Source organism: Tupaia chinensis, unplaced genomic scaffold, assembly GCF_000334495.1.
Source record: "Tupaia chinensis unplaced genomic scaffold, TupChi_1.0 Scaffold000148_1, whole genome shotgun sequence".
NCBI classification, from domain to species: domain Eukaryota; kingdom Metazoa; phylum Chordata; class Mammalia; order Scandentia; family Tupaiidae; genus Tupaia; species Tupaia belangeri.
The window spans coordinates 335968-352992 of record NW_006159618.1 but is presented as its reverse complement, the minus strand read 5'-3'; the positions used below and the strand labels follow the sequence as shown (position 1 = coordinate 352992).

The window sequence follows — 17025 nt, the reverse complement described above, 5'->3', positions numbered from 1 at the left end:
GAAAACATGATGTCAGTTTTACCCAAGGAATACTCATTTAGACCCTTGTTTTAGTCTCTGGACAAGAGAGGAAACCCTGGAAATGTCCCGTGTCCATTTTGTGATGTTTGCTCTTTTATAGTTCCCCTTTGAAAGAGGTATGCAGGGAGTGCTTAGTAAATCTTCACTGCATAAATGGCTGACTCATTCATCGACGTTTGAAAAGTGAGAAAATTAACAATATTCTACCATTTAGGGGATTCTATGAAACGTTGCTCAGAACCTTAACCAGGAGAATGTTAGGGATTGATTGCAGAACTCAGGTTCTCAAGGCTATAAATTCGCTTGTTTAAATTCGCTGGTAAAATAAATGTTCTCTGCATACTCAGATCTCTTCTTTCCTCATTATTTCTTTTGTGACAGAAATTTCCTAAATCTTGCCCAGGCATTGATTAGTTCATTTTCCAGTTACAACACCATGAAGCCTTTGCTATGATTTGTCACATTTTAAAGATGAGGAAAAGCAAAAACAGTGCCATATATTCACTTCCTTATTCCTGTCATCTCCCATTCTTTAGGCGATCATAATTAGATATGGAGGGAAATCATTGAGTTTCCAGGTGTCCAAGAGAAAGAATCAGCAAACGAGTAAGAGTTAAGTATTTGGCTCTAACATGAGAGATCCCAGGGCAGATGTAGAGACAACCTTGCATTTTGGCTACGATATACCTTATAAGCCCAGTTATGGCATGAGGAGAACAAGTATTCATCCAAGTAATTGCATTGGATCCAGATGGGCAATGTCTCCCATTTAACACATCACCCTAAGAATCAACATCGCGTTACGACAAGTATAGAGAATAAAGATTTAGTATCTGTGCCAACAATAGTTACGGACTGGAGACAAAGATGGAAGCTCCATTCTCACTGCCAACTCCTCCTCCTCTATGTACATGTGAGCCCTCGCTTTCTTCACAATACCTCTGGCTTCTCAGGACTAAGAAATGCAAGGGAATAGCAAAAAGCCCAGATGAAGTGTTTGTAAACTGGACTAAGAATAAGCTTTGCATTCCCAAGAATTTAAAAGATTGGGCTTATTATATTAATATTTTAAAAGTCCTTAGATGCACTTTTTCTGCCATCAGTGAAAATGTAGGCTCAAAGGAAAAGAAAAACAGAAACACAGTAACGCAAGTCATAAACAAACTTTATCATTTGCATACTTTAGAATTTCATTTATGAAATTATAAAACTTACATCTGTTAAAAATATGGCTATAAACTTCATATATCTAATTCCTCTCTCTGGTGTTATTTCATGATGAAAAGTGTATTTTGGTTAATGGTCCAATAGCTTTATAAAAAATGTATAAAAGAAATTTGGAAATCAATTATGTTATGAAATAACTTAATATATCCTATGAAATGTTTGAAGAGAATCTGATTAAAAGTAACACTTATAATTCTCAACATTTTTATGTGTTCTGTGAGAATTATAAAATTAAAGAATGTGAAGTTTAAATTGGTTCCTTGAAAATCTAAAAAAAAAAAAACAAAACTCAATAGCTTTTAGAAGAATCTAGCTACAATTGTGAAATGTCTATTTTGCATTAAACTTATTTAATATGGATAATAGTCACTGGTTGATTCATAAAAAGATATTTTTATTACAGTCTTGGTGATTATTTTTCAAGAGTATTTAGAGCATTTTTTTTTCTTTTTGCTAGAGAGCGATGTTTGTTCCTGTAAGATGACTGTAGAAGAAAACAGTAGTTGGATCTCCCTGAATTCCTGCCAATCACTAAACTATGCTTAGCTTTGTTACTCAAAGCAGCACTAAACAGTAATTCTAGCTGATAAGTTGTATAGTAGGAATAGAAGTAGAATTAATATAAACAAGGACATAAAAATGTACATAAAATCTGGGAATCAGCAGTTAGCATAATGGCTATGTCACTGGACTCCCACGTAGTCGACCGCGGTTCGTGTCCTGGACCCGGTGGCTTAAAACTCACGCCGGGCGCGTGTGCGTGCGTGCCCAAGATCCCGAGAGGAGAATGAAGGAGAGGGGATTGCAGTGTGACCATCCCCCCTGGGGGGTGATTTCTTGCTTTCTGTCTCTATGTCTCTCTCTGTCTGGCGAGCGCACGCGCCCTACAGTGAAAATCTCTCTCTCAAAAAAAAAAAAAGTACATAAAATCTTAAAGTAGCAAAACCAGACTAACTTACATGTAAAAACAATAGGGCAGAAAAAGTCTTTACAATGAAAATTCTCCAACAAATTATGTCCATTAAACCTTCTTGAATGCAAACTTCTTCATCAAAACACCAAATATGACCTCATAAGCTGTAAGCACCAGTCTCAGTTCTTAAAGTGAAAAATAAAGATGGAGAATAAGTTGCAATAAAGAACTGCTAAGCACAGAGTTAGACCTAGATCTGGACAGATTACATAATAATGCATACTGGAAAAAATTACAATGAAAGAAATGTGTAATGGCAATGACAATCTTTACCTTCCTATAGAGGGAATGACCACTTACGTTCACAGTGTAAGATCTGGGTAGGGAGAAAGTTGAGAAGGATGAAAAGAGAATAAGCAGGTTAGAACTTGTTTGTAGTGGTGGTCCAAGAACTAAGAGTGTAAAGTATCGTATGGGACTTGAGACTTATGTAAGATCTCAGGTACCTCCCAAACCTACCACATCAGAATACACACTCTAACAAGATCCTTGGGTTAATCACTTGCACATTAATATTGAAGAGGCACTGGGTTGGAAGATGCCCACCTTCAGCCTCATCTACCACTCTGCTTTGGCTTTTAAACCTTACAACCCATTACAATGTATTTGACGTAAGACCCGCTTGATCAAAATTTTGAAGTAAACTATAATTTATTATTGAAAAACCCAGTGACTTTTGAGTGATTTTCTGGTAATTCTGGAAGTGTTAAGGAAGAAAGCATATGGATGACAAGGCTTTGGAGAAACATATAATGTCAAGATACACACATGTGCATGCATGCACACATGTACACTTGCTTTGAGAAAACAATCTGATTTTGTTCCTTTCTTACATAAAAAATTAAATTTGATGTCACTTTCTGTAGAATTTATTAAAAAGCATGGGGAATGCTGATAGCTCCCTTAGCCCTGGACAAAAGGAAATGTGTCCACTTTGCTCAGCTGTAAGTGTGACCCATGGCACTCCACCATGATGCTGTTTTAAAAAATGTATTTTCTTTTGAGAACAGAAATGTGGAATCTCTTTCCAATAGTCATACATCTACTTTCTAAAGTTTACCATAAAGGGATAATTTAATCATGTTGGAGGGGTCTTACTATTTAGAATTTGTATACTTGATCATTTTACTCTCTAAAAATGCTGTCTTCATCCACACACTGAAGAATCACAACGTCTGGGCAGCCACTCAGTAGTAAAAACATAAAGGAGCCAATGTGAAAAGTTAAAAATGTTTCATATTTGACCAGGACACACTAAGATTAAATCTCAGCTTCTCCAACTGTGGGACATATTTACGCTCACTGAGTATCGGCATCCTCATCTGTAAAATGGGAATGTTAGTGCCTCCTTCACGGATGTGCAGTTAGAACTTAGAGAGTGAGAAATAAAGCATGCAAAGTATAGTGCCTGGCAGATAAAAGATGCCTGAGTAAATGCTAATTTTCTCTCTTCCTCTGTCAGTGAATTACCCAAAACAAAATGAAACAAAACCTTCCACCAGAGCCCATGAATGCTAAATCAAGAAAAGTTTGTTTTGAGTGCCTATAGACTTCCTCTCAAGTATCAAGTATCTCCCTGCTTTGTCCAGCTTCCAGTTCTGGGAAAACAACTGAATAAATCCATTCATAAGAAAACACTTCTAATAGAATAACTGATTCAATAGTTTCCTCTCACATCTCTATAGACATAACTCTACTGAGTTCTAGCATTTTTCCATTCCTTTGAAGTTTTCCCTTGATGATAACCAGTCTGCATTATTTTATGCTCTCATCTGGAGGCATCTAGTAATTTTTCATTTTATTGGAAGTACTAAAAATGTCACCATGTATTGTCGATGTTCATTGTTGTCACTCAACATCTGTGACCACGCTCCCTATAAATATACTCAGTAATTAGCCATCATGTGGATCACCTTCTCAAGCACACAGCAGAAGCCAGAGATGTACTCATCTTCCAACTTTCTTCCAGCTCCTCATATGTAATCTTAAAAGAATGGAATTCAGAAGGAAGCATAATGGGAGGCAGCTGTGCCTAGGAGAATCTTGTTCTCATGAATGTGACGCGCACCCTGCTTAGTGCTTGGTGGGTGACGGTGGCTCAGCTCTCGGCTGGAAAAGTTGCTGAGCCCAGGGCAGGCTAGGTGGACAGATCAGATTATTTCTGGCTGGGTGGGGCAAAGTTCACAAGCCAGCTAAGAGTCTGTGGGCTAGAGCATACTCAAATAAATTCTGTTTCTGCTTCAACAAGCAAGAGTGAATTCTTTAGTTTGCAAGTAAAAACTGACCCCAACAAGAAGATACTTTAGAAACTGACCTCTTTTCATCAATTTTGCTTTTAATATGGTGATTGAAAACGTTTATCCCATTTTGGAAGCTTGTACATTTATTTAAAGACTTTTTTCTTTCTTTCATCATAAGTTTGCACTTTTAAAGTTTTTTTTCTTTCTCTCATTAGAAGTCATTTTCTTTTCTTTCATGAAAGAGAAAGAGAGAGACCAGGGAAGGGAGAGTAAGGAAGGCATCTCCCATGAAGGTTTTGATGCCATGATTCACCCCAGCTTGAGTCAGTCTTGGATCGGAAGCATGTGTGCACCCAGCATGATAAGGGAGTCTCCAGGGGCAAACCTGGAACCTTCCCATGGCTGTGAGCCTCACAGAGCACTGCATTAGGGCTGTATCACTTCTGGCTCCCAAATCTTCTCTATTTCTTGATAATTGTTTATTTGCTCTATGTTCTTCTTCAAAATTGTGTATTTTTACCAGCATCTACTTAGCTATAAATGAAACTATATATAGTATGTGCTATATATAATGATACAGATACATATACAGTATATATTATATACATATTTATATATAAAATTATGTATTTCATATATTATACTGTACATAAAACTAAATGCACCATAATTATTTTAAAATATATGAGTGTATAAATAGTATCTATAACTATACAAACATATATAATTAGAAGCATAATTACATATAATTACTTGTGTGAGTCTATTAACCCATTCTCTTGTTTTTTGACCCTTTCGGTCATCATTTTCACATCTTTAAAATTTTTCTGTCAAGTTCTCAGAAAACATCTACTTGAATGATTACTCTCTCAGTTGTATACTTTGTCCACTGTAGTAACCAATTCAGAGATTTTAGTAATTTCTTAGTAACCACTTCGATATATACTGTTTCTTTTTCTAACTATTTTATTTTTACAGATATATTTTATATCACTTAAGATAAATTATGTTACACTGTGATAACAAATACGCTCTAAACCTCATTAGATTTGAGACAACAAAGTTTAATTCTCACTCATTCAAACTATCCAAATAGATGGGAAGGGAGGTGTGTCTCATTTTTGGTCATTTCAGGATCTAGGTTTCCATAACATTAATGTTGGAAAAAGGGAAAAGCATTCTTTCCTACAGCTTTGCTCAAAAGTAACATCCATGGGGAACCAGCAGTTAGCATAATGGCTATGTTGCTGGACTCCCATGTAGTCGACTGCTGTTCGCGTCCCAGACCCGGTGGCTTAAAACTCACGCTGGGCGCATATGCGTGCGTGCCCAAGATCCTGAGAGGAGAATGGAGGAGAAGGGATTGCGGCGTAACCATCCCCCCCGGGGGGGTGGTGATTTCTCGTTTTCTGTCTCTATGTCTCTCTCTGTCTGTCTGGCGAGCACATATACCCTGTAGCAAAAAACCTCTCCAAAAAAAAAAAAAGTAACATCCATCACATTTACACATATTCAATGACCCAAATAAGACACTTATAGGTCTGAACTTCAAAGAAAGCAGGAAACAGCAATCACAAAGGCCTGAACTTCAAAGAAAGCAGGAAACAACAATCCTAATGTGATACTCAAAAGTGGAGGGCCAAACATATTTGGTGAACAACATGAAAACCACTTCTATACCAGACAGTGTTCTTGACAATCACCATGATAATAGGAATCAGAGATGTTCTAACTGGCTTTTAAGTTTCCAATTCAAATCTGCTTCACTGAGTGCCTTCTAAATCAACAATCTCTTTATCTTTTTTTTATTTTTTCCCCCGAGGTTTTTGCCATAGGCCACACTCTCTGGTGCTCACCAGAGAGAGAGAGAGACAGAGAGAGAGCAAGTGAGGAGTCACTCCCCTCCAGGGCAGGTGGCTGTGCCCTTGCAATCCCTTCTCTCTCATTCTCCTCTTAGAATTCTGAACACACATGCCTAGTGTAATTCTCAGGCTGCCATGTCCAGGGCTTGAACATGAGTCAGCCAGGAGGGAGTTGAGTACCGTGACTACGATGCCACCTGCTGGCCCTCACTTTTATCATTCTTGTCGTAATTGCCAAAGTAAAATCATACAGTTCAAAACTTTGTATTAGCTTATTCTATAGAAAAATATCTTTATCTATTACTGAGTTGAAATGGGCCTATTACAAATGTCTCAAATTTCAAATCTTCAAAGGTTTCAACGGGATAAAGATTTGCCTCTTAATGGCTACCTTACGCTATCACTTCTTTAAATCTAGTGTCATCCAGAAGAAATTATTATTACCTTTTTTTTTTTTTTGGTTACATTTGAAATGAGCAGCTTTTTCCTCAATAGAATATTTTGGTCATTTCATTGGGAATTTGCCAAGAAAAGAGAAATGAAATCAGTATATCTAAACAATATCTTGAACTATAACCTTTTACCAAATAGCTGATTTGGGATAGGTAAGCCATTAATCCAGCTAACCAAGTCACAACCAGAGAGACATCTGCTGGTCCTCCACACCCAATTGGTCACTAAACCTTGTCAATATTGTCTCTTAAATCTTCAGCAAAAGAGGTGAGGTCTTGACAAAAAAAAAAAAAACCAGTTAATTTAATTTAGAACTATTTGGCATCCACAGTGGTAGAAACTTCATATGAACATAAACAATTCAAATACTGATAGCTAGCCATTTTGATCAAACTATATTTAAGAAGAAATCAATAACCTTTCTTACTCTTTTTGACAAACAAAATCCTAATTGTCCCTAAGGAGAAAAGAAATTGGTATTCAGCTTACACAAGAAGCACTCCAGAAATATTTGAATTTGACAGAGCCAAAAACTAGAAAAGCTAAATAAGAAGCTAAGCTACCACTAAGCAGAGTAAGACACAGGCTGCTCTGGTCATTACTTGCAGTCAAATAGGAGGGTTCTTCCTGCCTAGTTTGACTGACTAGACTGAGTATAGTTTGATGAGGAATGCAGACTGAAAAAAAAAAAAAAAAAAAGAGAGAAGGGTTTGCAAATAAATCCTATAGGTTTCCATACCACCAACACATAACAAACCTTTCAACTGGCTTCTTGCATGATGGTAACTAAGGGAAAATTAAAAATGATAAATTTGACAAGGACATACGTCGTAATATCCTTATAATGGGTTTCTATGGGTAGACCTTTATTTCCAGATACTGATTTAGTACGTAGCCAAATGCCTTGTCGATGAAAGTATCTATTATGATGAAGATGAATTAGCCTAGAGAAAATTATGATTTTCCATCCTTGCAAATGGTTTATGGGACTAAAAGATAGTGTTTTATTCATGAAGAATAAAAAGCCTTCTTCCCTGTAACAGCACCTAACCTTGTCAAGCAAAAAATGGTGTCTTTTAAAAATTATCCTTGCATTGCAGGTCCCTGCAGGTTGGCTACCCTTTATTTTATAAATATGCCAACAATCAATTGAACCTGATTTCTCTTTGTAGAGGTCTGCTGGCTTGGGTTCACCATAAAACAAGTGCTTTAGGAATGCTAAACACTAATGAGACATGCAGATATTCAACTGAAACCTCACAGTACACTTTTCCTTCTCAGCCAGGCTTTAGGTTTCTTATTTAAAACTTATAAAAAGCCAGGTAGGAGATGACTGAGATACATACAGTTCTTTTTTTTTTTTTTGAGAGAGATTTTCGCTATAGGGTGCGTGCACTTGCCAGACAGACAGAGAGAGACATTAGAGACAGAAAGTGAGAAATCACCCCCCAGGGGGATGGTCACGCCACAATCCCTTCTCCTCCATTCTCCTCTCGGGATCTTGGGCATGCACGCACATGCGCCCGGCGTGAGTTTTAAGCCACCGGGTCCGGGACACAAACTGCGGTAGACCACGTGGGAGTCCAGCGACACAGCCATTACGCTAACTGCTGGTTCCCCGATACATACAGTTCTATGATAACCCAAACTGAACTACAAATTTGCTTCAAATATTGCTTCCTAGGAGACAGGGGTAGGTGGAAATATGTGGTTACAAAAATAAAAAAATACAAATGATACCTGTAACCAAAGAGTATTATTGTTATTTCCTGGTGATAAATACACAAACCTCTATGAGTGATAAAATTGCACATGTACACAAACACACACACAAATAAAACTAGAGAAACAAAGGCAGACCAATGGACTGTATCTTGGTTGTGGTAAGTACCACATTTGCAAGATACTACCATTTGGACTAGACAAACGATGCAGGGAATCTCTCTTTATTATGTCTTACAACTATATGAGAATCTATAATGACCTCACAATAAAAGTTGAATAAAGAAGTTCCTCTACTTTCAGAGTCTTCTTTTTTTTTCTTTCTTTTTTTTTTTTTGGAGAAGCTTTTGCTATAGGGTGTTTATGCTCAGGATCTTGGGCACACACCACACCTGGCGACTTTAAGCTGCCGGGTCCGGGACTCGAACCATGGTCGAATACGTGGGAGTCCAGTGAAATAGCCATTACGCCAACTGTTGGTCCCTCAAAAGTCTTCATTTAAAAACTATCCCAATATGAACCAACTCCTCCTCTGTTATTTTTCTTCCCTTTTAAGAGTGATCTACGTATTTATTAAAATTATCCCTAAGAAACCACGCAGATAAACCATAACATGGATGTTATTTAATAAAGTCTTTAGGTGGGGCACTAATGGAGTGAAATTCAGGTAAGACCATGGGAGAAAGGGTATATAACAGGTAAGAAAACAAATATGAGGTTCCTTCAAAAAGGTCATGGAAAAATGCAATTAAAGTACAAGTTTATTTTGGGACCAGCAGTTAGCGTAATGGCTATGTTGCTGGACTCCCACGTAGACGGACACGGTTTGTGTCCCAGACCCGGTGGCTTAGGACTCAGGTCAGGCGCATGTGCATGTGTGCTCAAGATCCCAAGAGGAGAACGGAGGAGAGGGGATTGTGGTGTGGCCATCCCCCCTGGGTGGTGATTTCTCGCTTTCTGTCTCTCTGTCTCTCTCTGGCGAGCGCACGCGCCCTATAGCAAAAACCTCTCAAAAAAAAAAAAAAAGTACAAGTTTATTTTGGTGCAAAGAAATGTTTGAATTACACTCATGATTTTTCCAAGCTAAGCAATTTTTAAAAATTCTATTTATTTAATTGCCAGTGGGCATGTGCACTTGCCAGAAGAGAGAGAGAGAGAGAAAACTGTCAACAGGGCATGGTCATACTACAATCCTTTTCCTCCATTTCTGTCAGGATTTTGGGGCACCTATGCACAATTACCCAGTATATTTTTCCAATTACTCGGGGTGGGAGAGGAGAGGGAGTCACCATCGGCCATGCAGGATTTGCTCCTAACACACAGATAATGCTTAAACACTGCACTAGGGGAACAGCTCCATAATTGCATTTCCCATGGATTTTTTGAAGATTCCTAGTAATGCTTTTTAAATAACCATATATATCACCTGAGCTTCTTAAAAACATCCTTCTTCAACCCAAGATATTAAGTTAAAGCTCCATGGATGCATTGGCACTCATTTATATTCAGAACAAAATTTGCTGATCTGCCTCTTTAATTTCTCATAATTAGTAGAATTAGCCTTTGTAATAATGCTTCTGAAAACACAAGTACTAAAGGTCTAAAAGAATACATAGTTTCAAGACAGCAACAGCGGTGATTAGAGCATCATTTTGAAAATTTCACAGGCCTTATGTGTGTGTGTGTGTGTATTCACACACACACACACACGATAATTCCCTCTATTACCAAACATTAAAATGTATTCACATGCCACATCCCATATAATTAACACAAAAATAAATACTGAGGTGCAGCTGATAAAATGACAATGTTTATTTTTTGAGACATTTAATTAAACAGTATGTACATTCAATTTTGCAATTTTCCTTTTGTATTAGGTTGTCAGAAAAGTGATGGCCATTTTTGCACAGAAGAACAGAAAATGTCATGACTTTTCCAACAACCCAATAGTTTATGACCAGTAATTTTTGTAGAAAAAGGGAAGGGGGGGTGGTCTCCATAATTTTCAGAGTCCTGCAAGCTTATATGCCCAACACATTTTGCACATTGACTACAACAAAGATTAAGTAGCATGATTCACACAAAAAAATGTGGAAGAGATGGCCTACTAAGAAAATTAGTATAAAAACCCAGTGAATTTCTTTAAGTTCCAGGAGCCAAAACTAACCTGAGCATATGGGCAGCATTGAAAACAACGTCGAATTCCGTGCTGTCTAGCTCAGCCGCTTTCTTTGCCATCTCCGCTGCTTCTATAAGGCGAGCTTCTTCCAAAAGAAACTGACCTGCAAAGTATGAAAGCAAGTGAGCTTCTATTCAAGACAATAAGAGTCACATGAAACAATAAAACTTGTATTACAGAAAAATAAGTACAGCACTGAAGATGATTTGAAGCTAAGATTTAATATTTAGTCCTATTTTATATGTCTTTCCCTTCACTGCAGAACATGGCAAAGTTTCTATTTGGTATACTTAATTTGTTTTCTTAAAAAAAAAAATATCCTTGAGATCAGCAGATGGTGCAGTGGTTACACTGCTGGACTTCTATGCAGTCAACCATGGTTTGAGTCCCAGACCTGCTGGCTTGAAACTCATGCCAGGTACATATGTGTGTGCCCAAAATGTCTAGAAGAGAAGGGAGGAGAAGGGATTGCAGCCTGGCCATCTGCCCCCCCACAACTCCTCAAGGGGATGATTTCTCACTTTCTGTCTCTCTGGCAAGTACACACACCATATAGCAAAAAATCTTCCACAATTAAAAAGAAAAAAAAAAGAAATACTCTAGAGACTATTCAAGCAAGAAATAAACAAATTTAAAGATATGTTATAAATATGAGTTGAGTTGATTTTAATTGTCAGTGCTTTTAAAATAAGTTCATCTCTGATGCATGTGTACAGATGTATCCATATTAATATATGTATGTCCTATACTTAAGGCTGAAATTACAGAGAGAATATAGGTTAAGCATTAACTCACTCCTAACTAGTCAGCTGTGCAAGGTTAGAAATACTACTCCTTAAAGTCACACAACTCTTTATAGCTATACCATGAGCTTTATTACATTGTGTTGTTGGAAAAGTGGTGATGTATTTTTCTGTTTTTCTATGCAAAACATGTGTTAGGACTTTTCCAATGACCCAATATAATGCCAGCCCAGAAACATACTTAAAAGATAAAGGAAAAGATGTAAGTTGGACACAATTTTAAGGCCATAATTATGTAAACAGAAACAAGGTATTTTCTTTCTTTTTATAGCTAGGGATTAAAAGCAAAAGTAATGATGTGATATATGTGACAAGCTTAACTGATAGGGCTATTCAAATGAAAGTCAATCAAAGGATGACAGAGATATGCTGAAGCCATCCATGCAACCGCCAGGCTTGTTGAGTTGTGTTCTAATTATCATCTCTCTTTGTTTGGGGTTTCTTAGTTGCTTGAAATTCAAAAATTTAACAACACTACAAATTTTTTTTGAATGATTTGCAAGTCCTGATATGCACACAAAAATATAAAAACTTAAAAAATAATAAATGGTCTTTAGTAGCTATTGGAAGAGCCTATTATTGGTTTGTTTCTCTAATATTATAAAATTTGCTCTAATCTAGAAAGGGTAGTTTTTAAAATAAAAGGATAAAATATTTAAGGATTTATGATAACCCATAATCACTGCCTGCATTGAAAGATTCCTAAACTTATTAAAAAATACTCAGTAAAGACAGGCCTAGGATAATAAATTATAATTGTCAATTTAAGACCAGGAGTTAGAGATCCCTTAACCATTCCTACAAAAGGTTTTACATTATTTTCTTAGTTTGTCACCTAACATTATGTGCCCTTCTCATCTCCCAAAGCAAACAAAACTTTCCTGGAACATCATTAAGAAAACGGGATTATGGGCTGGCAAGTAGCATGGTGGTTAAAGGTGCTGGACTCCCACATGGCTGACTGTGGTTCGAACCCTGGACCTGTGCTTGCTTTCTCACTTTCTCTCTCTCTCTCTCTCTTTGGTCAAATTAAAATAAATAAATAAAGTTAAATAATTCTTAAAAAAAAGAAAACTGAATTTTAAATAAGTTACATTTAAAAGCAATAGAACACCTCATTTAAGAAATTTCCGTATATACTAACTCTACAGATATGTAGCTATAAAACTAAATTTAAAGTTCAGTTAGTTAAAAAAAAAAAAAAAGTAAGATAAAGATAAGATCATCTGGGTCAGCAAGTGGCATGGTGGTTAAGGGACTGTATCCCACATAGCCAACTGCACAGTTTGAATCCTGGATACAGAAGCTTGAAAAACACACTGGGCATGTGTGTGGGTACACAAAATCCCGAGAACAGATTGGAGGAGAAGAGACTGTGGCATGGCTATTCCTTTTGGGAAATGATTTCTCACTTTCCCTCTCTCTCTGTCTTTTCCTGATGAATGCACATGAACTATACCAAAGACTCAAAAAAAAAAAAAAAAAAAAAAGAATTGCTTTTTAGTGGAATGCTAAAAATCTCTTCTAACTATCTCTTCTTGCCTTAATCTTCATTAAGATACATATATAGATGGGCCAGCGGGTGGCATGGTGGATAAGGTGCTGGACTCCCATGTGACCAACTGCAGTTCAAGTCCTGAACTTAGTAGTTTGAATTTCACACCAGGAGTGTGTGCATGTGTGTCCAAAATCCTGAAAGAAATGGAAGAGAAAGGACTATGGCGAGCCTATCCCCTTTGGGGAATGATTTCTCACTTCCCTCTCATTGTCTCTCTCTGGCTCTCTTGGTTGAACACAAGTGCACTATAGCAAAAACCTAAAAGTATACATACATACATACATAAAAAGACATGCATATGTATGTCTTCAAAGCATAATATTTAAGTTAGTGCATAAATGCATTAATGCACACATGATTTATGTGATATATAAATAAGGAATCATATAGATAATTTATTGTTCTTCCCCTTTTCATGTAGATATTAATTCTTAAATGTCTTCTGTATTAATAGGAAAATGCAATGATTAATTGAATAGTGAAGTAATTTTCCTAAAATCCATTACCCAGATTGTAGAGGGGAAATTCAGCTTGAAGGACTTGATACTTATTGTGTCCACACAGACACAACAGAAAGGGTCTCTGACAAGTCACCCATATGATGAAGCTCATGACACTCAATAACTTAAGGATTCAGTTTCCAAGTTTGGCCCAGGACAAGCCTTTTTCATTTTTGTCAATGCCAAACACATCTTTAACATTAACTGACAAAAAAGGAAATAACATTAAATATTATGTCAAATAATATATAAAATTTATCAAATTTAATATTTTTTTGCTTTGAATAAGCTTTGCCATATAATATGCACCACATTGAAAAGTCCTAAAAATACACAAAATGCATAATTTCAGTATCATTAATGGTGATAGAAAAAACTTCCATATGCTCCTTTAACAGCTGAATTCACTCATCATATTCATATTCAGAAAAATAAAATTACAACATATTAGAGCTAGGTATTTGCATAATTCCTCCCATTCTGCTCTCGACAGGCCATATATCTCAATAGTGTTACATTTGTGTTCTGCTGTGATAAAGGCAAAAAATATTGTGGAATGTGAATCATTTGGGTTTTTTTAAACTTAATTTGAATATCTGGATAAAAATTGAAAGTAAATTATTATTCCGCTGTGTTATACAATGACCATTTGTTTGAAATACAGCCCCAAATTGTTGGAAAATAAAACAATAAATATTTCGAATACATACAACCAATACAAATAGGGAAGCAAACTAGATTTCTTTTTAGTAACTATCAAGAAAACCTAAATTGATGTTATTGAGGGAAAAATAAGGAGTAAAATTTGCCATTACCCTTTCTCAAAGACTTGACTTCAAACCATTCCTCACTCTCCAGTTTTACCTCTGCCAGCCTCCACCAGACACCAGCCTCTTTGAGCCACTTATACTTGCCGTAGTATAAAAACCAGCTGCTTCACAACCATACTGATCTCAAACTCTCAGCCCCTAAGTTTTTGGCTTCTAAAGCTATTTACACCAACCCCCAAGTCTGCCTTGTCTACCTACTGTAAATAGACATCTTTCATTTTTGTGCCCTAAAAAACTTCTTCTCAGTAAATCCTTCTCACAATACAGATTGCAACAGTGTTTGAACTACTTATGATTTAGGTTCAATGTAATAAAATTTCCCATCTATATCAAAGCACCTAAGAGTAAGAGGGAGTAATATTAATTATGTTGGAGCAAGGGTGTTAGCCATGATTATCCCGATTGACCGTCACTTGCAATATGTGTGGCAGGAGGCGAGTCTCAGTCCTCTCATCTTTATTGCGAAGTGAACCATTTGCACAGCAAGGCACTGGATCATGGAAACGATCAAATTAGCAAAAGAGATATAGGTGGTACGCACTGAAGAATTACCATTCAGCCCACCGAGACTGACACAGATCCTAAGGTTTGGTGAGTAGGGATGGCTACTGGGGATCAGTTAGTGCAGGTCAACTACAAGATAGAACCAGGGCTCTGTGGGAAGTAGAGAGGTTTGGAGAAGAAAAGACAGCAAACTTGTGGAAGGCGTACACTTCAGGGAGTCCATCGCCAATGGCAGATCCTGAAAGACCTGAAAGGTTACCTTCTGTTTCAGTCTCTAGCTTTAATGCATATAAGAATTAGCTGGAAAACTTCATAAAACAGAGACCACGGCCTCATCCTAAAGTTTCCAGTTCAGTGGGTTTCCTTCTAGCCCTTACACACACTTTGAGAATCAAGGTCTTATGGGGAAAACAGAATAAATGTTTTTCACCACACTCTGGAATCTGATTACATCTGAAATTAGCTACCATTTAAACTGAATTCATTGATAAATGACTCCATGTGGGAACCCCTCCCTGTATTATGGGGATCATAACTAGGTAACACATTCATATAGATGGAAAGATACATGGATAGAAGTAAGACATACATAGTCACTACATACAAGTTCGCTTTCTCCAAGTCTTCACTAAAGAGCAGTTTATGCTTCAGATTCAGGAATAAATTGTTGAGAAATCACTTGTCTTTCACATTCAGTAGACAAGTACATTCTTTGTGCTTGATAATGGAGTAAAATTTCAAATAAGGAAGCCACAGGAATCTTAAGTAAAATATATTTTGTTTTTATTGTGTGTTGCTACCACATTGTACTTCTTTGGTTTGTAATTTGTCTTACTCAAGTTAATTAACATCATTTTATTTAAGTGTTTCAACTCCAAGGGAGAAAAAAAGGAAAGGAGAGAAAAAAAAAAAAAGAGAGAGATGAGAAATTCTAAAGGTCTTTTGAGTAAGGAAAAACAGAAAAGGATACAAAAAGAGAAAGCCTTTCCCTAGAGACCAAGAGACAAAGAGTGAAAGTTTTCCCAGCTTAAATTGGAAAGAGAAAAAACAATGGCTAGTTTTTGATTCAACCTTTTCAGCATCTGAGTTATACCATTTCTTCTCTGGACAATTGTCTCACTGAACTATTTCAACTACTTGGTAGATTTTTACCAACCTATCAATATGACAAGACTATGAAGATCAACCCTTCATTACATCTTGGATTTAAAAAGCTGACTGTAAAATATAAATCCATAAAAATGTAAGCTGGCCTTAAGCCATAGGCTCAAATACTGCTTTGTAAAAACTCTGCATATAAACTCCCTGGATTAATTGGGACTGGCATTTCTTACTAAAATATTATGAAAAATACACTCTTATGATCAATGCAACTAAATTAAAGAGATAAAACAATCTTATAATAGGTGTCATGATGATACAATCTCTAGGAGAAAATCAATCATAGGTAGCTTTTAAAAATGTTCAAAGACAAATGAAAATCATATTTATAAAATTTATAAAATAACAAGCATTCACTCTCTCCAAAATACTCTCTCCTTGGGAGAAGATCATTAAAATAGATGCAGCATCCTCTGACCACTACTATACCACCTCATTTCAAGCATCGTCTCACCCTGGATTATGGCAATACCCTCCTAAAGTCCCCATACAGCTACTCTTGGCCTATAGGGTATTCTCAAAATGTCAAGATAATCTTGTTAATTAGAAGTCAGACTGCATCATTCTTTTCTGTATTTAAGAATTCTCACAATGACCTACATAGCTCAACATGATTAGCACAGGCCAGGCCCTTCTCCCCATCCTCCTTCCACGTTGTCTTCCCATTCATCTCACATCAGAGGAACACACTCCTGCTTCAGAGTCTGCTTCTCCCGTCCCTCCACCTGGCATGCACTTCTCCCAGATAGTCCAGGGCTCACTCTCTTATTTCCTAGCATTCTGTGGGGATTTAACAGCTATGAGGAAATCTATTTGCATGAAAAATGTTTATTATGAAGATACAACGTGTGGATTTTTTTCCACGAAAATAAAATCATACTTGAATTCCATGTTTCCACAAAATTTTTGAAGTCCTCTGGTGTATGTTCAATGACAGAACTTATTAATGTCCCTTTGTAGCTGCTTCACCTACAAGAGCAAGCAGGAAT

The 17025-nt window shown here is 36.7% G+C and overlaps 1 protein-coding gene across 1 annotated transcript in view; it reads right to left on the bottom strand.

Annotated features, from left to right (window-relative positions):
* The window catches only part of TMTC2 (transmembrane O-mannosyltransferase targeting cadherins 2), a 339285-nt gene that overhangs the window by 69347 nt on the left and 252913 nt on the right, over positions 1-17025 (bottom strand). Inside the window, exon 10 of the mRNA XM_006145516.2 lies at positions 10669-10783. Within this exon, the coding sequence (XP_006145578.1) occupies positions 10669-10783 (115 nt within the window). The remainder of the gene's footprint in view (positions 1-10668; positions 10784-17025) is intronic.